This window comes from Mustela putorius, unplaced genomic scaffold (genome assembly GCF_011764305.1).
Source record: "Mustela putorius furo isolate JIRA1106 unplaced genomic scaffold, ASM1176430v1.1 tig00000430_pilon_pilon_pilon, whole genome shotgun sequence".
In the NCBI taxonomy this organism is placed as follows: Eukaryota; Metazoa; Chordata; class Mammalia; order Carnivora; family Mustelidae; genus Mustela; species Mustela putorius.
In genome coordinates this window covers 25,735,073-25,758,029 of record NW_025421377.1, presented here as the reverse complement: position 1 = coordinate 25,758,029, position 22,957 = coordinate 25,735,073, and the positions used below count along the sequence as shown (strand labels likewise).

The 22,957-nt window shown below is 54.8% G+C and overlaps 1 protein-coding gene across 4 annotated transcripts in view; it reads right to left on the bottom strand.

Moving 5' to 3' along the window:
- Window positions 1-22,957, bottom strand: part of SEPTIN11 (septin 11) — an 89,191-nt gene that overhangs the window by 4,920 nt on the left and 61,314 nt on the right. For 3 of the 4 annotated variants that reach the window (XM_045079913.1, XM_045079912.1, XM_045079911.1), the window contains exons 5-9: window positions 19,665-19,826; window positions 15,174-15,270; window positions 13,844-14,012; window positions 4,652-4,784; window positions 3,146-3,333 (exon numbers count right to left, since the gene is read on the bottom strand). In XM_045079913.1, coding sequence (XP_044935848.1) covers window positions 3,146-3,333; window positions 4,652-4,784; window positions 13,844-14,012; window positions 15,174-15,270; window positions 19,665-19,826 — 749 coding nt within the window. Of the gene's footprint in view, window positions 1-5; window positions 2,961-3,145; window positions 3,334-4,651; window positions 4,785-13,843; window positions 14,013-15,173; window positions 15,271-19,664; window positions 19,827-22,957 lie in introns of those variants that run through there. The other variant, XM_045079910.1, reaches the window with a different exon arrangement.

Below are 22,957 nucleotides of genomic sequence, written 5' to 3'. Positions count from 1 at the left end.
AGCTATTCTACAGGACAAGCAAAAGCAACATTTTAATACTGAATTAAAGAACACACAGTTAGTTTCCATTTGCATGTAATTAAGACTTTAGGACTGACTTCTTGAAACCACTCCATATTATATGGAAGGTTTTCTTTTTCTCAAATAACACAGAACGTTATCCACTAATTCGGCTTCCCCTCGGCGCTGAAGAGAAGCGCATCGTTCTGTGTCTGGGCGGTTGGAGTCAGAGAATAAATCTGCAGCACCGTCTCTGAGCCGTTGACTCGGGGACTGGCGTGCAGGGGACGGGGACGGGCCACGCATGCACTCGGGAAGGAGAAGCAGGACCGGCACTGGGTGGTGGTGTCCACAGCGCTGGGGGCAGAGCGCGACACCGTCCCTGAGAGCCGCAGGCCTCCCCGCAGGCGCGTCCGAAGCATGCAACCTCGTTCCTTAGCGAGGAGGGAAAATAAACTTTCTCTACAACAGAGGAGCAGACGGCTGCGGAACCTGTCGTTCTCGGATGCCAGCGACCGTTTGTAAATGATGGATTTTAAAACCTTCTTTCCGGGTGGATGAAACGTCGCCACCCAGGCCTCCCGGCAACGGCAGTGGTGCCGAGTTTTCCAAAAGGAGGAATGCGGTCCGCTGAAGGCCTCACCCTGGCGCCGGCTGGGGAGGGCAGGAGGTGCCCCCGGTCGGCTCTACTCTGCCTGTCACCTTAGGAAATGTGGACTCTCGAGCCACCACAGGCCAAGAAGTATAAAACCTTATGTACGTTAAAAGGGGGCGTATCCCCAGAAGAGCAAAACAGAATTTGAAACTATTAGAAACACGAAGTTAATTTTCAAGGTGGAAGCATAGCGAGTAAATAAGTGTGCATCTCTTTCTAGAACAGTTTTCTCCCCGCAACAAAGCCAGCTCTGAAGGGGCACACAGGGGACCCCGGGATCGCCTCCGGCCACGTGAGAACACGCAGTCTCCCATTTGTCTCCAAGTGCTGCTCCGGTGACCATCTTCCTGTGTCCTGTCCAGCCCCCGGGGCCCTCAGGCGCGAGGTGGGGGTCCCCTCACCTCCACACCCAGGCCTCCGACCAGCAGCTGCCTTTGGCTTCACATGGGGAAGTTGTAGAAAAGGTTAAGAACCTAGCCAAAAGTATGTGCCATTCTCAGGTATGAAATCTGCTCACTGCTGTGCACCAAACGAAGTCTAATTCTAGCACTAACACAAGGGAATGTATAAATAAGGCTAAAATAGAATTTACACATATTTTGTGTGAACTTGAAAGCCATTTTACAACGCTAAGGCCCGAGGTTGGGATGAAAATAACCTAAAATGATCGAAAGGGCAAGGAGAAACCTCCCTCCCCGGGAAGTCTGACCCTACACAGACTGTTGTCCAACGGAGGCACAGTGCGGAGCAGCTCGTGTGGCTTGTGTGGCTTCAAGGCACGTCCAGGGCGCGGGGCATCTCCTCGGAGCGCTGCTGGTCTTTTAAAAAGATTTTAGAAAACGTGGACCTTCACGCACACGAGTGCTTCGGGGTAAGAAAAACTTGACTCTGGGTCTCCTAAGCCGTGAGTCGGCAGCTGTTTCATCCGTACCTACGGATGTGCGCCCACACGTGCGTGCACCCACTCACATTCACACACACACGCACACACGCACACACTTGATCCCGGGCGAGTTCGGGTCAGCAGGGGACGAGGCCCCGCGACTTCCCGGCCCGCCGCACTGGAGGAGCCGAGTCCCGGCCGCACGGACCGTCCCCGCGAGTGGCCGCGGCTCCCAGCGCGCACAGTCCCGGACGGGGTCGCGGTGCCGGCAGCGGTTCCGCTCAGGCTCCGTCCGGCTCCGTCCGGCCTGACTCGGTCCGGCCTGACCCGGTCCGGCCCCGGGGCTCCCTCACTCGCGTCTGGACCGACTGTTAAGCCCGCAGCGCGCTTCGCCCACGCCGGGCCGTCGCCCAGGGAACGCGCTTCCTTCTTCGGCCTCTGCACGCGTGTCCCGCGGCTCCGCGTCCCGGAGGCCGCGTGTGCGGTGGATGCGAAACCATACGCGGTCGCGGGGCGAGAGCATCGGGACACTGGACGACGCCCGTCGGGGCGCGCACCCCGCGGCCAGGCCCAGCCCGGCCCCGGCCTCTGCCCGCCCCGCAGCTCCCCCGCGCTCGCTCCCAGCGCGTCCCCAGGAACCGGGAACCTGGCCCCCAGGGTCAAGACTAAGAACCCCGTCGCGGCGGCCCCGTCGCGGCCCCGAGAGCCCCACCCGCGCAGCAGACGCGGGACGGCGGCGCCCTGGGCTGGCTGACCCGGGAGACCCGTCCTGCCCCTGCGCCTGCCACGCCGGCCGCGACCCGGGATGCCCCGCGCTGGTGCGGACGGGCCGGCGCAAGAGGCCGAGGCCGGCCCGCACCCCCCGCGGGACCCAGGCGGCCACCGCTGCCGCTGCGACGGGAAGCAGCGACCCAGAGAGGCCCCGACCCGGGGGCACGGGAAATCCAGGCTGTGTCTCAGATACTCTTTCCTGTGCTTCGAGGATGGGGGCGGGGGGCGTCTGGACGGGAAGGTGGACGGACCCACAGTTCACCGGTCGCACTTAGGGGAAAACGCGGCGGCCCCTAGCCGGCTGTCCCGGTCTTCCCCTTCGGAAACAAGACCTTCGGTGCCTGGCGTATCGGGCCGCGCCACACAGAACAGAACGACCTTCGCCACCGTCCGTCCAGGACGCCCTCATCGAGTCTCGAGGACGGTCTCCAGAGAGCACTGAAGAGAAACGGACCGTCTTCTCCAGTCCTAGCGCTGGTGCATTAGACGCCGCGGGACGGCAGGGGCCTCCACCCCGACGGCGTGCCGCGGTCCGGTTTTATACGTTAGTCTGCGCACCCTTTACGCACACGCTAGAAACCTGTACCATCTCCCCTGCACTGCAGAGAACAGACTTGCTTTTATCTTTCTGGTCACAGACCAGCTTCCAGTCTGCCAATGGGGAAAGCGGAAACATGCAAGAGGAATAAATGGTTAGGAGGCCCGGAGCGTGGGGGACGCCCGGAGCGTGGGGGACGCCCGGAGCGTGGGGGACACCCGGAGCGTGGGGGACGCCCGGAGCGTGGGGGACGCCCGGAGCGTGGGGGACGCCCGGAGCGTGGGGGACACCCGCTTACTTTTTCTTGTCCTTGTCCTTCTTGGTTTGCTGCGCCCCCGCCTGCTGCGTCTGCGACTGCAGGAGCTGAGCCGCCGTCTTCTTCTTCTGGAAGTTGCTCACCTCCTCCTCCAGCTCCTTCTTCTTGTCCTCCACCTTCTTCTTCTCTTCCTGGTGGGTCCGCTTCAGGAGGTCAAACTTCTCGTGGAGCTGGAGAGGGAAAGAGGGGGCGAGCCGGGTGAGGGAGTGACGGCACTGCTGGAGGCCACGTGGGTCTGTGCAAAAACAACCGCCGCTCCGTGTTGCTGCACCTGCGATGGTGGGGGGCCGGGGTGGGGGGCCGAGAGCGGCCCCCAAGCCCGGCCACGCACCCTTCGGACTTGGACGCCAGCACACTGACGGGAATCCTGTTCATTCTTACTGATAATAAAATACATGGTCATTGCAAGAAGCATAAAGAAGAAAAAAATTATCCGCGCTCCAAACTAGCCATTTACCCAAGTGGTAAGAGTCCTTCTGGATTTCTGGTCCTTTTTCACAGTGTGTAACATACACTCACTCACTACAGACACACACAGTGATACAGACACTACAGGCTACTGGAATAGTAAGAATCTGTTGGGAGGTTTCTGGCATAAATCGAACTTAGAAAATCATCACGAGGCAGAAAGAAAAGCGAGGAGAAGAAAGAGAAAAGCTCGTACTGGGTGACTCCAGCTTTCTCTCCGGCTTCCACTTTGTACCTATGGCCAACAATAAGCCAGGATCAAGTTTGCTGGGCAGCAAAACTATACCGAGGGCTTAGCTCCTTAAACAGCCACTGAAGTTCAGTTGTCTTGATCAAGATCACTTTAAAGGAACGATGAGGAAACCGTGCAGTTCGGAAATGTACAAGCCCGAGATGCTCGTGATGGGCCCTGGGATTCAGGGAGATTACCGTCTCCCCCCGCCCGCCCCCGTCTCGGTGCGATGTGTGCCACAGCGGGAATCTGTGCGGACTTCCAGGAGGCGGTTAGCGGGGCCTGGTCACAGGCAATGACACGGAGTCTCGAGGCCCTGGAGCAGCGAGTGTGAGCCCCTCCAGAAGAGGCCCACAGCCAGACCCGTCACCCAGCAGCGGGCGCCCCAGGGCCCCTCCACGGCTTGGCTCACCGGGTTGGCGGACAGACTGTAATAATGGTCCCAGAATCCCAACTCTTCCGTTGCAAGACTTAAAACTGAGAAAATACAGAGGTACAGAGAACACGGGACCTCACCTCGAGACCTAAGGTCTAGTTCTAGTTTCAGCTGCGCTACATACTAGGTTATGTGACTGCAGAGATCATCTAACCTCCAGGCCTCGGTTTTATCATCTGGGAAATGGGGCTAAGAATACCTGACCGGCACATCCTTGCCACGTCCGTCTGCTGTTCGTGCGCTAAGACACATGCGGAGAGCACGCAGGAGCGCACGGAGTTCTGCACACCGGGACGTGCCCGTCACACACCTTGCTGACCTGTGCCCTCCCCGAAGGACACAGGCGGCTTACCTCTTTCTCTGCCTCTTTAAGTTCCGCTTCCTTCTCCTTCACTCTCATTACAAACATCTGCCTCATCTCTTCTTCTTTCTTCTGAAGTTCTCCCAGAAATTCGTTCCTTTTCGCTTCGTAGGTCTCCTGGAGACTGTTCAAAAGCCACAAACCAAGGACAATGTTGTGAAGTTGAACAGGATATTTCAGCTCATGTAATTCCTACTCGTTGCTTCCCAAAAAAGAGATGAGGCAGGGGCGCCTGGTGGCTCAGTGGGTTAAGCCTCTGCCTTCGGCTCAGGTCATGATCTCAGGGTCCTGGGATTGAGCCCCGCATCAGGCTCTCTGCTCAGCAGGGAGCCTGCTTCTTCCTCTCTCTCTCTGCCTGCCTCTCTGCCTACTTGTGACCTCTGTCTGTCAAATAAATAAATAAAATCTTTTAAGTCACGCAGTGAGGACAAAGACAAGCCCACAGAGAACCGGAGCCGAGTCAGCGGCGCGATCCGGCTCTCCATGGGTGACTCTCTGGCCACGTTCCCCGAGTGTCTTCGCAGAGGCGACGCCTGGGCTGGGCTGGCCCGTAGCTCCCAGATCAGCCAATAGGCAGGCACCAAGCAAGAGGCAGAGTTTTAGGGCATGAAGGCCACATAGCATGGCGGAGAGCACGCACCGGCACAGGAACCCCTCAGCAGGGTCTGGACTCGGGCGGCAGCAGCTCAGCGGCCGGTTCGGGGAAGGGCACCGTCCCTAGGCCTCAATGTCGTCTGTAAGAGGCGGATACGGCGGCACTTACCTCCTCGGGACAGGATCATGGGAGTGACATGGGGGCCAAGCGGGGACAGCACTGGACACACCACCAGGGGCAAACACCTCCCTCCTCCCATGCACGCCCCTCCACTCCCCAATTCCGAAAACGATGCCGTGACCCACCTAAAGAGACAACCGTCTATCTACAGATGTTACAGAAAAACTGCTACTTTTCAAGTCCCATTACCAACGGTAAACCAAGCGGGCAGGAGTTTTATTTTTATCTGAAGCCTCACCCTCCTCCTGACGAGCTACAGAACTTTGAGCCCAGTATTTTGAACTGAATGCCAGACTCGGCTCTATCTGTCCGTCAGAGCAGATACGCTGCCGGAAAAGGCGCTTCTGGGGACACGAGTTAAGGAAACGCCCCCGTCCCCACACCAGCACTGAGTCTGGTGAGGTGCTGTTCCCACTAGGCCCCTGCTGCTCCCCCACAGCCAGCCTTGTTACAGGAACACAGCGCCGCAGGATGACCCCCTTACCTGCGGACTGAGTGCCTCCCGGCTGCTGACTCCGCGTGGCGAGCGCCGTGGACAGCCCAGGCCGCCACGCGGAGCCTCCTGCGTCCACACTCGTCCTCTCACAGGAGGAAAAGGACGCTCAGGTGAGGGCCAGGGAGGCGCGCAGATGAACAACCAGAACGTGCATCAATCGGGATTGCCTGTAATTCTCTAACCAACACTTTTATTGGTTGATTAAAAGTAAGTTCTCCTGGGGCATCTGGGGGGGCTCGGTCAGTGGGGTGTCTCACTCGTGACCTGGGCTCAGGTCATCGGGCCCCGAGTCAGGCTCTGCACTGGGCGCGGAGCCTGCTTCCCTTCCTCTCGCTCCGCACACTCTTTCCCCCAAATAAATAAATGAATAAATAATTTTTAAAAGTGCTCCTGCCCTCACGAGTGTCAACACTACTGTTAAGGAACAATCAAGTACTTTATGAGTTCCCAGAGGCACGTTTCGCTTGCATGTTATCTTTGGAAACAAAAACAACTTTGGCCAGTGTGGACGTGGTTAATGTTAGTAGCAGTATTTGCACTTGAAATTTAAGATATGGAAGTGTACTCTCAGAACTAATTCATGAATTGGATTCTGCTTGTTGGCACCCATGAACTCTTGATCACCTTTACTTGGATCAGAGTTCCCAAGGGCAGAAGAGGACCTGCCTCTGGTACAAAAGTTTGAGGGAAACTTTTATAACTTTACGATAATGAATGTAAGTGCCCACTTCTTCCTAACGAGGAGTGGAACACGTTTTACAGAAATACTTCCCACATGTGTTCAGAGATCACTGGGTTTCAAGGGATCTTCAGAAGAGGGCTTCCCGAGGCAACAGAGTCCAGGGAAAATGCTCTGTGAGGTCTCCTGTTGCAGAGTCACAACGCGCATGTCCCCCAAGCACGGGAGCCCGTCAGGATCACCTGGGCCCGTTTTGTTGGACTTTCCTGAACCGTTTCCTAACCCCAATCCTGGAGGGGCTAATTCAGGATGTCAGGGGAACACGACATCATCTGTATTTTTAAAATGCTTCCAGGTGACTTGATAAAACTCGTCCACCAACAACCGCTTGTCTTAAATGCTCTAAAAGTCCTTACGTACAAGCACCTGTTTATTTGCTTAGAGCCCCCCAAATCTGTTTAATCGTGGAAACTTCTTCAAGTAACCCACAGCTACCTACCTAGGGTATGAGAGCCCTCACGATGACTCTGCCTCATCCGGTCCCAGCCAAAACCTACCCATGCTCCAGTTTCTGGAGATACATTTCAAACTAGGGGTCATGACCCAAACAACAGTCTTAACCAGTATGCTCAATGAAAAAGTTTAACAGAATAGAACAGAAAATACCAGAGTGCAGGGCAAGCACTAAGAACAGATGTACTTCAAAATTTGCAGACCGGATCACAATACAGAGAACACGTTTTACAGTGAAGGCTGCCACCCAAAGTCAAAAAGCCTGTGTCCTAGAAAAAGGCGATCAGGCAACGCTGCGGCCAGTTGGAGGGCCTCGGCCGTGGAGACCCAGCCACAGTCTTGGCATCCGGGTTGGAACAGGGAAGTGCGCTCGACAAATGCCACTCGTGCCATCACTGTGTCCTAGGACACGAACCAGCCTCCGAACACTGACCCTGGAAATGATGAGCAACACTTAGGAAACCTTAAGCCTGAATTCCAAGGAGTCACAACCCCAGTGGAATCCTGCGAATGACCTGGAACCACCACACATTCACATTCATGGGGTCACCGTCCCCAGAAGCCTCTGCCAGTGGAGTTATGAGACACCAGAAGCCCTCACTAATGCTTTAGGTCAGTACAAACCAGTTGGGAAGGAACCAGTTCTGTGTCATCCACTCACAGATGCCCACTGGATGACGTCTCTGGCCGTTTTTAGCTCTTCGACTTAATTTCTCTTTTTTTTCTTTTTTTAAAGATTTTTTATTTATTTGACAGACAGAGATCACAAGGAGGCAGAGCGGCAGGAAGAGACAGAGAGGAGGAAGCAGGCTCCCCGCTGAGCAGAGAGCCCGATGTGAGGTTCGATCCCAGGACCCTGAGATCGTGACCTGAGCCGAAGGCAGAGGCTTTAACCCACTGAGCCACCCAGGCGCCCCTCGACTTAATTTTTAATTGTAGTTATTAACACCCTTTTCTCAATAAGTAATAAGCAATTTTTTCAAGCAGTTTTAAGCCGGACTGAAACCACAGATTCTACCTTCTCACTTTCTCACTTTTATAGTTAAGATTTTATTTTTAAGTCATCTCTACACCTAATGTGGGGCTCGAACTCACAACCCTGAGATGACGAGTCCCGCGCTCCTCGGGCTGAGCCGGCCGGCACGCTGCCCTCTTCTCGTTTCCTCAACAGCCCCAAGCAGAGGTGGGTGCTGCTCCCGGAGGTCGAGGGAAAGCAGAGCTGAGCACGGGTAGCTCAGTCCCGACTTCCCTCTGGTAGCTCCCGCAGCACAGTCTTCTCTCTGCTCCGACCCCCAGGAACGACCTGGCGCAGGCCGTGCCAGAGAACGGCACGTCACCAGCGTTCGTGAAGCGTTTACACGCAAGAACCCATCAATGCTCACAAGAACCCGGACCGGCGGGTATTGCTACCCACGTCCCGTCTCCTGGATGAAGACACTCGGCTACAGCCTGTAGTCGTCCGTGCGGTCCCCCAGCAGAGCCGCTCACGCTGGAGCCCCGCCCACTACACCGCACAGCTGGGGAACCAAGTCTCCGTGTTCCCCCCAAAACAAATGGGTCTCACGAACCTGAAAACTCTGTGATCTCTCGAGAGATCTCTTGAGAGAACAAGGCTCTTTCTGTGAGCTGACAGAGTCAGGAAGAGGTGGTATTCTGAGATGAGAAGGGGCAGTTTGGGCAGGGACGTCTCAGGAGAAGAGAAGCAGGAACAAGAGGGGTCCAGACCCCACTTAGGTCCTAATCCCCCCCACTGCGGTCCAGGGAAGGGAGACGGGCCCAGAGGCGGCGCGCTGCTCTGGCTGGGCTGACTGCAGGGCAGCAGGTGGCAAAGCTGGGCCCAGGGGACAGCAGGCTGCCACCCGCACAGGTACACAGGTGGACAGACAGGGAGATCAGGTTCAAGGACACAGGCAGGGACGGCCTCAGCTTTGCGGCCGCCGATGTCCTCCCCAGGCTTTCCCGCAGCCGGCTACTGGGCTCCCCCGGCTCCGGCTTCTGTCTCTCACCGCGCAGTGTACTCGGGGGACGCGGCCCCTTCCCAGCCTTGGCTTTAGAGGTCATTGTCTGCTTTGAAAATGCAAGAGGGGCTTGGAGGACCGAGAGAGACACGGGATGCGGGAAGGGAGGGACGGGCTCCGTCGCGCACCTGCGGAAACCCTCCGCTTTGAGAATCACACTCACCCCCCTCGGTGCACCCAAAATTCCCGCGGGAAAAAGATCTAAGGGCGTCTAGAGTGAGCGCTCGGAAGAGGACGTTCCGGGAGCCACTCGACCAGCCGCAGCTTTTGCTTCTCCTGAACTGCGGCATCTTTCCCGGGGTCCCCTCACCGCAACCCCCCCCCTGCAGTGCGGTCCCCAGGCTCACCGGCAAGTGCCCGGCAAGTGCCCGGGAAGCCGGAGGCTCCTCGGAGGGGAAGTGTGAGCCCTTTTCCCAGCAGTGCTTCTCCGGAAACGGGAAACCCGGTCGATTCCGCTGTCCTCTCTGCTCAAAGCCGGCTCTCATGCTCCGGCGTCTTCGCTCGCACCGACATGGACACCCGGAGCCTAAGCGAGTGGATTCCTGGGACGAAACACTTCCAGTGCTCCCAGTAACCAAAGGGACGGCAAGAGGTTTGAAAGGTCTACTTTTGTCTACTTTTTTTTTTTGATATATGGGAAAAGAGAGTAAAAGTTTGGATGTGTATTTATAATATATACTCCCCCATTTTATTATCAAAAAGGAAACCTCCGTCCCCTAATACTTTAGTTTTGCTTTTGTTTTCCCTGCCTGAGGAGACCGAGCTACAGAATGTTGCTACGGCCAGTGGGAGAGAAACCGCCTGTGGTCTCTTCAAGGAGCTTATGGTTTCGGGTTTCACATTTAGGCCTTTAATCCATTTTGAGTTATTTCTGTGTGTGCTGTAAGAGCGTGGTCCGGTTTCATTCTCTTGCCTGTGGCCGTCCAGTTTCCCCAATACCATTCGTTAGAGACTCTTTTCCCATCACATATTCCTGCCTCCTTGGTCATAAAGTAACTGACCACGTAAGTCTGAGTTTTTCTGGGATCTCTATCCTGTCCCGCTGATCGATGTGTCTTTTTTTCATGCCAGTGTGTTGGTTACTACAGCTCTGTAGACTATCTTGAAATCTGGGACTGTGATACCTCCAGCTTTGTTTTTTCTTTCTAGACATGTCTCCTCAGGCAAGGGAAATAAACAGTACTGGGGCTACATCAAACTAAAAAGCTTTTGCAAAGCAAAGGAAACCACCAATAGAACTAAAAGTCAATGTACTGGGTGGCAGAAGATATTTGCTAGTGAAGTGGCGGATAAGGGGTTAATAACCAAACTATATACAGAACTCGCACAACTCAACACCAAAAAAAATCCAATTGAAAAATGGGCAGAGGATCTGAACAGACATTTTTCCAAGGAAGACATCCAGATGGCCAACAGACACATGAAAAGATGCTCCACATCACTCGGCATCAGGGAAATGCAAACCAAAACCACAGTGAGATACACCTCATGCCTTTTCGAATAGCTAGTATCACAAAGTCAGAAAATAACGTGTTTGTGGTGACGTGGAGAAAAGAGAACCTCCACATGCTATTGGTGGAAATGTAAGCTGGGGCAGCCACTCTGGAAAAGTGTGGAGGTTCCTACAAAATTAGAAATACTGTATAATCTAACAATTCTTCTACTGGGTATTTACCCAAAGAAAACAAAACTATTCGTTTGAGAAGATCTATGCATCTTATGGTTTGTTTTTTTTTTAAGATTTTATTTATTTCACAGAGAAAGATCACAAGTACACGGAGAGGCAGGCAGAGAGAGAGAGAGAGAGGGAAGCAGGCTCCCTGCTGAGCAGAGAGCCCCATGCGGGACTCGATCCCAGGACCCTGAGATCATGACCTGAGCCGAAGGCAGCGGCTTAACCCACTGAGCCACCCAGGCGCCCGCACCTTATGTTTTTTGAACTTTATTTACAACAGCCAGGATAGGGAACCACCTAAGCATCCATCAGTAAGTGTGTGGCCAGGGAAAACGTGGCATATACCCACAGTGGAGTAGTACCCAGCTATGAAGAAAGAATGAGGTCTTGCTGTCTCTGACAAGACGGATGGACCTAGAAGAGATTATGCTAAGTGAAATAAGGCAGAGAGAGAAAGACAAATGCCGTACGGTTTCACTTCCATGGGGAATCTAAAAAACAGAAGGGATAAATGGGGCACGTGGGTGGCTCGGGCGGTTAAGCGTCCCACTCATGGTTTTGGCTCAGGTCATGATCCCAGCTCGTGGGATCGGGTTCCAAGTCGGGCTCCACCGGGTTCCATCTCACTCTCTGCTTGAGATTCTCTCTGCCTTTCCCTCTGCCCCTTCCTCTGCTCTAAGTGAATTTAAAAATCTAAAAAAAAAGCAAATGAATTTACAAAGTAACAAAAACCAACCAGACTCTTAAATACAAAGAACAAACTGGTGGTTGGGGGACTGGGGCGATTATTCCTTATAAATAAAGGAAGACAGGGGCGGGTCAGGCTTGTACCAGCGGTAAAATAAATCAGTCATGGAGACGGAATACAGTCAGTGATACTGCAGTCACGCTGCTGGTGGCCACACTTCTCCTGGGGAGCGCTGAGCACTGTACAGAACTCACCGCTAAGTCGTACATCTGCAATCCATAGAATATCGGATGTCAATTATACGTCAATGAAAAAATAAATGCAGAGAGAGCACAGTGAGACGCCCAAGCAAAACGAGGAAACCTCAGGCCAGAAGAAATGGAAGCAAATGGGGAGCGGGAGATGCGGGGGTGAAGCTTAGTCTGCGGGTCAGAAGGTCTGGATGGCATCTGCCACCACTCGGAGCCCCGCAAGGCGGGGAGGCGACCCAGCTCTGCCAGGCCTTGCCGAAGCCCGGCCGGACCGCCCAGCAACCCGGCCTCCTGGTGGGCTCGCAGGAGAGGAAACGGTCTTTTCCAAGGAACCGCAGCCCTAACCTGTGCCGACACACCTCACAGCGTCTCCTCACCTGAAATCCCCACCGAGGTGTCGTGCGGCCAGGACGGACAAGGCTATCAGAGGCGGCGAATCTGCCCCCCCCCCACCGCCATCACCACTCCGCCACCAACGTACTCAACCCTGCCAGCCTGCCCCACCACCCGGTCCTGAGCCGGACGGGGCCTTTCTGGGCCGCTAACTCCACACGGACTTTGATACTCTCCCCTTCACGCCGTGCCCCCCTTCATCTCCGCCCATTGGTGACGTGGGGAGACACACAGGACGGCTTCGGGAAGTTACTCCCTCTCGTCCTCAGGAGTGGCTGCCACTGAGCCACCGAGGGCAGAAGAGCCCTGGGGAGGGAGACCCCGCGGGCAGCCCCAGCGCGGAACACTGCAGTGAGCGGCCCGGGCCGGGCTCCGTCCTCCGGGAGGGGCGGTCCCAGAGCCAGGGCTCACGCCCCCCACAGTGCCCTGGGCAGGTGGTTTACACTCTCGGTGCCTTAACGTGCCGACCCGTAAAACGGAGGAGAATGACACCGACACGTGCGTCAGCTGAGGTCATGCCAGTGACGCGCGGATCACAGTGCCCGGCTATTACGCTGCTAACGCGTCCCCACCAGGTCCCTCTGTCGCCGGTATCTTTTTTTTTTTTTTTTAAGATTATTTATTTGAGAGCTCAAGTGAGCGAGCGAGCGTGTGCGTGTGTGTGTGTGTGTGTGTGTGTGTGCTCACACACACGCCCCTGCAGGGGGAAGGACAGACGGCGAGACCCTGAAGCGGACTTCCCACCGAGCACGGAGCCCACCGCGGAGCTCAGAGCTCGATCCCACAACCCGGAGATCATGACCTGAGCCGGAACCAAGGATCGGCATCGAACTAACTGAGCCACCAGGCGCCCTACTCCAGTAAGCATTTCCGTGATGCGCCAACACGCCACTCCAGCCACTGGGAGCGGGGCTGACGCGCGTTCACACCCCCGAACGGCCGGCCGTGCGGGGAGCGCTGCGGGGGCGCGTTCACACCCGAACGGCCGGCTGGAGCTGCGGGGCGCGCGTTCACACCCGAACGGCCGGCTGCGGGGCGCGTTCACACCCGAACGGCCGGCTGCGGCGGGGCGCGTTCACACCCGAACGGCCGGCTGCGGCGGGGCGCGTTCACACCCGAACGGCCGGCTGCGGCGGGGCGCGTTCACACCCGAACGGCCGGCTGCGGCGGGGCGCGTTCACACCCGAACGGCCGGCTGCGGCGGGGCGCGTTCACACCCGAACGGCCGGCTGCGGCGGGGCGCGTTCACACCTGAACGGCACGGCCGGCGGCGCGTTCACACCCGAACGGGGCTGCGGCGGGGCGCGTTCACACCCCCGGCCGGCTGCGGCGGGGCGCGTTCACACCGGCCGGCTGCGGCGGGGCGCGTTCACACACCCGAACGGCGGCTGGGCGGGGGGGGCGTTCACACCAACGCACACCCGAACGGCCGGCTGCGGCGGGGGGCGTTCACACCCGAACGGCGGCTGCGGCGGAGGGCGCGCGTTCACACCCGAACGGCCGGCTGCGGCGGGGGGCGTTCACACCCGAACGGCCGGCTGCGGCGGGGCGCGTTCACACCCGAACGGCCGGCTGCGGCGGGGCGCGTTCACACCCGCAGGCCGGCTGCGGCGGGGCGCGTTCACACCCGCACGGCCGGCTGCGGCGGGGCGCGTTCACACCCGAACGGCCGGCTGCGGCGGGGCGCGTTCATACCTGAACGGCTTGCTGTCGGGGTCCGTGTCCTTGAATCCCATCTCCTCGAGCTTGCAGCGCCGATACAGCTCGTAATGGCGGGTGTGAGTCTGCTCCCGCAGGTCCTCCATGTTCACGCGGATCAGCATCTCCCGCAGCTTCACGAAGTCACAGTGGTTTTCGTTCTCAACTGCAAGACACGGCAAGGTGGGGGTGGCTGTGAGCAGTGACGTCCCTGAAAATCCGAAGTGACGCTCTCCGGAGGTTTACCACCTTGGCTCCTGAAACCCCTGGTCTCAAGGCCAGCTGCAGACCCCTGCGGGGTTCGCCTCACACCTGCGAGGACACGCGGCTAACGGCGCGGGCCGCAATACCGATGACCACGGTGAGCCCCGGGGCCTGGCCCGGGGGACGGACCTTACAGATGCGGTCTTTACCCTTCAGGATAATCCTGCCCAGCAGGGCGTCGTGACTCTCGTCTTGCAGATGCAGAAGCAAGGCTGAGCTAGGCACGCTGACCTGAGAGGTAGCAGGTCTACATTCAAACACCCCAACATCTGGCTGCAAAGCCAGGTCATTTCCACCCCTCCGTGGCCCCGGGAGGAATCCAAGGCAGTTTTTACATACCACTTCGTTAATTTTTATCAACACTAGGAAAAGTTTTATTGTAGAGAAAACGGGTAAGACTCATAAAAATTGTCATTTTCCTAGGGATCCCAAAGGTGTAATCTTGCCTCACTCCTCAGATTTATGGCCTTTATTCAGAACAACAGAAAAGGAGGACCGACAGGGCTTAAACCAGTGAAGGAACCTTCCGCAGTGATTGTACTTGACCTCTAGCACTGGGCATCTTCCTCCAAAAGGCACGAGGGCAGCGAACACAGTCCTTGCCCAACAAAGCGACCTATGGGAAGCTCCTTTAGGTCAGAGACTGTGGGCATGTCCCGACAGTGCCAAGCACAGGTCAGACAGCCTCAAAGTTCTCCGATATGCAGTCAGGTAACGCTTCACTGGGAGACAAGTTTTCCAGAGATAATAGAGAAACAAGTACCCTCTCGTTGACAAGAAGCGTTTAGTAGTTTTCTTACACTTGGCTATGATGATGCAGCCACACAAACCCACACTCTCGAGGGGCTGCCTCAGGGGCGACGAGGTCCGTTCTCCCCACGGGCCACCCACGGGGCCACCATGTCTTGCTTCCTCGCTTGACAACTGCCTCCTGCACAGCCCTGCCGCCCCCTCCCGCCCTCCTGCAGCCGAGCACCCCCCAAACACGGCAGGGAGGGCAAGACGGGGACAGTCGCCGCAGGGCTGAAACGGGAAGACGCCCCTCCCCGTAACATGCACCTACCCTGCACCACACCCCAGGGGTACTGCCTGGCCTTGGCCATCTTGTTGCCGATCTTCACCTCTTCCGTGCTGCCGACCACTGCGAACGGGAGATGGACCTGGGAAGGGACACAAGCCCAGAGATGAGTCACTTTCTCCAGCACCGGCCCCTGCCGCAGGCCTCACCCGTCCCCTGCCGCAGGGCCCGGGGCGGGGGGTTGGGGGGTGGGGGGCTCTGCAGGTCGGTGGCCTGGGCTGCGCGTCCCCATCCTTTCTACCACGGGATCCGGGATCGGGAACAGGTGACAGGAGCCAGCTTCGAGGGCAGCGGGAGGAGTCTCTGCCCCACACAGGAAGCTGCGGACACGGACAGCACCAGACCACAGCCGCGAACACTGTGGCCCCTGGGCATCCGAAATGGGGCTTGGGGGCTTAAGACACAAGTTTTATTTGACTTTTTATTAATTTACATTTAATTTAAAATGGAAGATAAAATTTTTTCCATTAAATAAAATTCTATTGTTTGGGGACGGCACTTCTTGTCTTTTTTTTGCTTCAAACTCAAATCTTCTAAAAAAAGAACCTGTCTGCTTGATGTGGATGCAAACACAGATGAAAATTATCTTTTTGGGACTTATTTCATATTGAAAAACTTTGGAGTACGTTAGGAACAACTTGAGTATTCATCCAAATTGGAATGTGCTGTAATTATAAAATATACATTGGATGTCAAAGACTTACTGTGAAAGTATCTCATTAATTTTTATATTGATTATAAGTTGAAATGATAATATTTTGAATATAGTCAGTTAAGCTTTTAAATTAATTCCACCTTTCCTTTTACTTTCTTTTTTATAATGCCACTTCTGCCACATTATTTTTTTAAAAGATTTTATTTATTTGACAGACAGAGATCACAAGCAGGCAGAGAGACAAGCAGAGAGAGAGGAGGAAGCAGGCTCCCTGCTGAGCAGAGAGCCCGACACGGGGCTCGATCCCAGGACCCCGGGATCATGACCTGAGCCGAAGGCAGAGGCTTTAACCCACTGAGCCACCCAGGAGCCCCTCTGCCACATTTCTAAAAAAGATTTTATTTATTTTGAGAGAGAGAGAGAGAGACGGCACATGAGCAGAGGGGGAAGGAGAGGAAGGGGACAGAATTCCAAGCAGACTCTACACTGAGCACAGAGCTGGACATGGGGCTCGATCTCATGACCCTGAGATCGTGACCTGAGCGGAATCCAAGAATCCAATGCTAAACAGACTGAGCCAGCCAGGCACCCCACCCCCCTTTTACCTTTTTAAATGTGATGACTGGAAAGTGTTCAATTACTTGTGTGACTCGTATTTCTACTGAACAGCACGGCTTTAGATGGCCACTGCACAAATTTCACGTCAGAAATACGTTTTAGCCCAAATTACTGGCCTAAGGCTTGCAGCCCAGACTCCTCTCAAGCAGAGGTGGCATTCAAGACACCAGACTGCCCCCCGTTGACTCATGCAGTGGCTCTGCCTCTCCCGGGCGCTGGGGCAGGATGAGGGGTCGTCAGTAAACCCACCTCTTCCCTACGAGCATGCCAGAGCTCGAACATCTGACACGGCTGTCCTGAGACCGATTATCGCGAGCTCCTTGAGCCGCTGCCCGTCTACTGCAGACAAGCTGAGAAAGACAAGCACATTTCCAAGCCCAACCCTCTCCCATAGAGGGCACAACCCTGAGCCCGGCTGCCCAAGTGGGATTTCACTGATGCTCAAGATACTTCTACTTTCTGGTTCATCCCACGCTCTGTAGGGAGGAAGCACATCCTCTTTCTCAGACTGAGTCTGGAACTGTGACGTGCTCCCTGGAGCTGCGGAGCAACAGGGCCCTTCTGACCGACATTTTGGGGTATCGACCCAAGAAAACTGCTTTCTCCGCTCACCCTGAGCGACAAAAGCAACCGCCAAAGAAATGTGTTTCTTACCCATCTCGTGAGATTTCTCACCCCAAATTGTTTGCACCTCTTTTAAAAGTCCTTACGTTGAATTACTAATTGATAAGCAGCAGCTTCCTACACCTAACCGGAGACTGCCACGTTTGCAAAGGAGAATCTAAGTTTGCAAAGGAGAATCTCGAACCCATGACCTCGAGATCCGGAGCGGTATGGTCTACGGACTGTACCAGCGGGGCACACTGCAATGGGGAGCCTAAAAAGACAGTTTCTTGTGGAACAACAAGGTTCATCTGGGACCGTCATCTCCATTAGTTGGAGAGCCAAGATCCAAGGCTATTTTCTTTCTGAGAATTTAACGCAAATCCAGGGGCACGACCATCCAAAATGATTTAAAAGGATGGGGAGGGGGACAGAGAACATGAGAGGACACTCGCTCCTGACTCCTGCACTGACCTCCCAGGCCGCCGCCCCGCAGCAGAGGGGCTCGGGGCGAACGCGGCGCGAACTTCCCACGACGATGGGTAACGCCAGCTCGTGGTTCAGCGGCCGCAGGGCCCGAGACGGCCCGGGCTGGAGCCTCCTCCCCACACGAGGCAGCGGGAACAGCTCCCAGCCACCGGACTAGCAGCTGCCGCGCGGCAAATGCTCCACGGATGTCAAGAACACCGGAGGCGGCGATCATTCCGCAGCTCTAGGTGCCCACGACCGCAGGGCTCGGGGCACGGAGACACCGACACGCTGCCCGCTTCCGTCCTGCTCAGGGGCGGCTCTGCCGCAGCTCTGCCAAGGGCACGGACACGGACTCTGGTCCACCGGGACGGGAAGGGGCTCCTGCGCCCTGTGCTTGCTACAAGGCGGTCCCGATGGCCAACCCCTCACTGCCCTTCCCCGGCTCGCTTCAGCTCCGTCTTCCCAATAGGGACAGTCACGCTCCCTTAGGACGGCCTTCCTTTCACAGCCCCTCAGGCCATCTCCCCAGGAAGCATCTCCAGTTTCCAGGAGTTCCAGAGCCTTTACTATCCTGACCCCAGGAGCATGGCCACCGCCGTGGGTCTTACAACTCAGAGGGCGACCAGACTGGAGCAGAGTGGGGCCGGGCTCCCTTCGCTTTCCTGAGCTCCGACATTTGAAATCCACACAGCAGCCCGGAGAGGGCAGGAGCTGCACTGGCTTCCAAAGTCCTGGTCACCTCGGCAGTAACTTAAGGAAGAAATTCCTCCCTGAACGGTAACAGCAGTATCCAGAAGAGTCTGTGAGCTGAACTGATGAAAAAAGAGGGAGGTCTGTGGACTAACCCTGTTTTCCTAAATTATGACGGCAGACAACACAGATGCGAGGCCAGGGCTGAAGTCTCAGGGCTGCTCCTAGCTTTGCCCAAGTCCTCTACCTCTCCAGGTGGACGGCGGGAAGGTCTAGCACGGGCAAATGTAAGAGATAAGCAAGCAGAGTGTGGGTGCCTAGGGCTGGGATGCCTAGAGGGCTGCTGGCTAAAAGGTACACAATTTCTTCTTTGGGGTGATGAAAATGTTCTAAACTGATGGTGGCGATGGTTGTACCACTCTGAAAATACTAAAAGCCACTGAATTGCATGCTTTAAATGGGTAAATTGTACAGTATATCAATTACATCTCATTATAAGGCTGTTAATTTTTTTAAAAAGTGTCTTTAGTGCATTTAATGACATTAGACACTTTTCATGACCAGATCTAAGGAAGTAGAACATAATTCAACCTACCACCATGTGAAGATCTAGACTGACTTCTGCTGCCACTAGCGTACTTTTGGATCATTTTTAAACATGTATCCAGGGAAAGGCAACTTACTTAATAGCTTCTAATTACATTTTACTGATTCTAACCTACAATTTTAAGAATTCCAAAAACCATCACTGGGCATTTACTATGTGCAAGAACACGACTCCTACAGAAGTTACGCAGTCCTAAAAGAAAAAATAAATGTGTAGTAACCGTGGCCGCGAGATGAGCCACGGCTGTGGGCTCCAGAAGAGGCAGCGGGAGAGACTCGGCTCTCCGCGGGCAGCACGGAGGCTCACCACGAGACACCGTGTCGCAGACACACCTGAGACCTGCTGAAGCTTTCTCCAGTCGTTTCTCTCCCGAGCACCCTGCCTGTGAGGTGAAGAACTCACACCTCAACCGCCAGCTCAGCCGCGGGCAGGAAAGGTAGGAGAATCAGGGAGGAAAGGCAGGAACCCGTCGCGGAACCGGAATGAGGCGGGTGGACGTAGTTCTGCCAGCAATGCCAGAAACGAGCAGAGATCTGTGTGCTCTAAGCTGCTGTGCGTGAGGTGGCGGTGGGCGGGCAGGCCCTTCCCGTGGGATCCGCGGTAGGACCCCACCTGCCCGAGTGGGAAGGAAAGTGGAGCTCGGCTTGCCTCGCTTCCCCCGCTGACGGACGGGGACCTGGGGAGCAGGTGGCTAAGGGCCCTGCCAGAGTGCCAGGCTGGGCCACATGGACGCATGAGATTCCCGGCCCCGGGTTCTAGTCACCCTACGGCACTGCCACCAAGAAAAGCTTTCGGGACATTACGGGGAGCCGTTCCGCAGCCGAGGACTTACGCTCATGGTCGCGTTGATCTCTGCCACCGTCTCCTCATCCGTGGGGAACTGGTATATCTGGACCCCGTTGCTGACGAGCTCACTCATGATCTTACTCTTGAATTTGTGCAGCTCGTTCTTGGCGATGGTGTCGGCTTTTGCAATGATCGGAATAATGTTCACCTGAGAAACAAACACACCCGCTTTGCCACGACTCCCATGGAAGAAAAATACGACAAATGAATGAAACATAATAAACAACAAAAACTGTAAAGCTTCACTTAAAAAAAACAGAGCCGAGGCGGAGAATCAGACTTTCTGCCCAGATGCAACATGACAACGATATGGGATAGTCTCGGAGCTCCGTCTGGGGGGGCACTCGGAGCTCCGTCTGGGAGTACTCGGAGCTCCGTCTGGGAGCACTCGTACTTCCTCCCATCCGGCACTGAGGGCGTACTTGGAATTTCCTCTTCTGTGCTACCTCGTGGGTTTTTTTTTTTTCTTTTTTTTACGGAGTAGAGGAAGTGTTACTCTATGACAAATAGCGGTGACAAAGAAGCCTGTTCTTTGACTAACCAACCACTCCTTTTAGCCCTCTCCCAGCTACTTCCGGAGCTGGATTTTTTCATGCCCCTACAGTGGGACAGCCGAGCCTGTGTTAGAACAGCGGAGCAGCCCCCTCTCCCAGCGTAGCTCCTCTCTTTTCTTCTAATGACTGCTAGAGGTGAAGAACCAACATGTTCACCAACAAAACCAGTTTCAACTACTTTTAAAATTTTCAAAATCACACCAACGAATTCTTTTGAAACACCGGCTTCTAGCACGTTACTTCTTCATGCCAGAACGAGACCTAGCGCCAAAGACAAGGCTCACTTTCCAAATAGGGGCTCCACAGACCAGGAACAAGGCAGAGTTTGCCAACCGTGGCAGGAAGCCCAGCGCTGAGAGCCAGGGACGTCCTCAAGCACAAACCCCGAACCCCAACGTCGGTCATTCTTCCAACCTTCCCCAGCACTGTCCACAAGGCACATTTTTTTACATTCCATTTTTAGGAGTAACTGTCTTCCACTCCGTGGTAGGTACGGAGCTTTCAGTGAGACGCTACTGACATCCAGGACCTGGGGTCATGCTCCCCGCCCAACTTGGGAGGAAGGGGGTCAGACTCGGTGAGAAAGTCTTCCCAGCAAGAGAATGAGGGGGTCTTTCCCAAGGGTTTCTTGGTCACATCTGCCTTCCTTTGCTTCTTCCTTTATTCCAAGTGCCAAATGAGAATCCCTGATGCACCCCATGAGAAGACGTGTGGAGAGAAAAACCTCCTCTTCCCCAATTCCCCACCCACTCCGACCCTCCCGCTTGGGCTCACCCAGCAAGTCCCAGACTGCGGGAGACACTAGTGGCGGGGAAACGTGTGGGTCGGACGCCAGGACTGCCCTGTTGTTCTCCCCGGCCGCCTCTGCACGTGCTTAGCACTCAGGGACCATCACACACACAGAATGGCCGAGTTTCACAGTTTCTTGATCAGAGTAGGTAGATGAATCCAGCAATCTAGATTTAAAATCGTCCTCAGTGGCGGGGCTTAAAAATCTTTTCTGAAATTATCACAGACTTGTGATTTATATAGTTAAGAGCCTGAACTTTTCACTCTGCTTCTATCAACAAACCTTTTTGCAAATACCATTTGCAGATGCTGTCCGGCAGGCCTGGCTCCACAGCAACAGCGGTCTCGGAAAGCGTCTAACCTGCTTTCTGGGTACTTTGTTCATTGGTTTCCAGCTGGGTTTGCTTTGCCTTATTTTCTCTCCCTTTTTAACTCAACCCTACTAAGCAGGACCCTGTTGCTAATATCCTCCTGGCTGTGGGCTTGGTCCACAGCCCTCGGACCAGCCTCCTTCTCTGCCCATCGCCCAGCCCTGCCGCCAGGACAGGACAGCACAGGGAGCCTGCCTCACGGCCCAGATCCCTGCACCGTCCGTGGCTAACTGCAGCTGAAAGAAACGCGATGGAGAAGGGCTTCTCTCTGTTCTCAGGAGAACACGCCGGCTGCAGTGGTCCCTCATGCCACCAGACTGTCTCAGCAAAGCCGTGTGTCTGCTCGTGCTGGAGGCCGAGGAGCCTGGCTCTGCGTCAGCCTCGGCCGGCGCTCTGCCATCGAGTTCAGACAGAGGCCCTGGGGACAGGCTGGTCTCCTGAGTGCTCTCCATCATGTTCCTCTGGAGAGAAAGCATCTTTCCAACAGTGTTTGTTTAGACAAAAAATAACACCCAACAAAACCCTCTGGAGCTGGTAAGACTCTCCATGGAACTCAAAAAGGAGGTTAGAAGAGAAAGACCATGACTTCTTTCTGTGGTCATTCCCACGGTCATGTGGTTCTTTGGTCTCAGAACGTCCTGTCCTCCATTTACTTCAAAATGAAAAATCAAAGTAATTGTAAAACAGACCATTAACTTATCAAACTTGTCAGTACATTTCCTTCAAAATGTTGTAAAAGGGAGAGGTTATTAATGTGGAAAGCTCAGGTGACAAACGGAAACTACTTTTTAAAAACACATGGCAGGGGCGCCTGGGTGGCTCAGTGGGTTAAGCCTCTGCCTTTGGTTCAGGTCATGATCTCAGGGTTCTGGGATGGAGCCTCACATCAGGCTCTCTGCTCTGTGCGGAGTCTGCTTCTCCCTCTCTCTCTGCTGCTGCTCTGCCTGCTGTGTGCTCTGTCAAATAAATAATTAAAATCTTTAAAAAATAAGTAAAAAATAAAAACACAAGGGTGCAATTCAGTTTTAAATTGAAGGAGCTGGACTGTCCTTATCACCTAAGTTTTTTTAAAAAAATTAACACCTTCCCCCCCCCACTCAAAACTTCCTAATTATTAAAGCCAAACTTTTAAAGGTCTTTAAAAAAGAAATTTAGAAAGGGGCGCCTGGGTGGCTCCGTGGATTAGGCATCGGCCTTTGGTCCAGGTCATGATCCCAAGGACCAAGTCCTGCATAGGGCTCCCTGCTCGGCGGGGAGACTGCTTCTCCCTCTCCCTCTGCACCCCCTGTGCGGTGCTCACTTTCTAATAAATAAAAATCTTTAAAAAAAGAAAAAAAGAAATTTAGAGCTTTTAAGAAAATAAATTGTGACTTCATATTTCAATCTCCCTAAATTTAACCCTTCCTATGACCTGTTAGGTGCTTCCACTATGTAACTCCCCGGCCCTCCTCAGAGCACCCACTGGAGCTAATTTAAGAACTAAATATACCTGGTAAAGAACACCATGGGTTTTATTTGTTTTGTTTTGAAGTTTTTGGAGGTTTTGAAGCCTTTTTCTCACATCG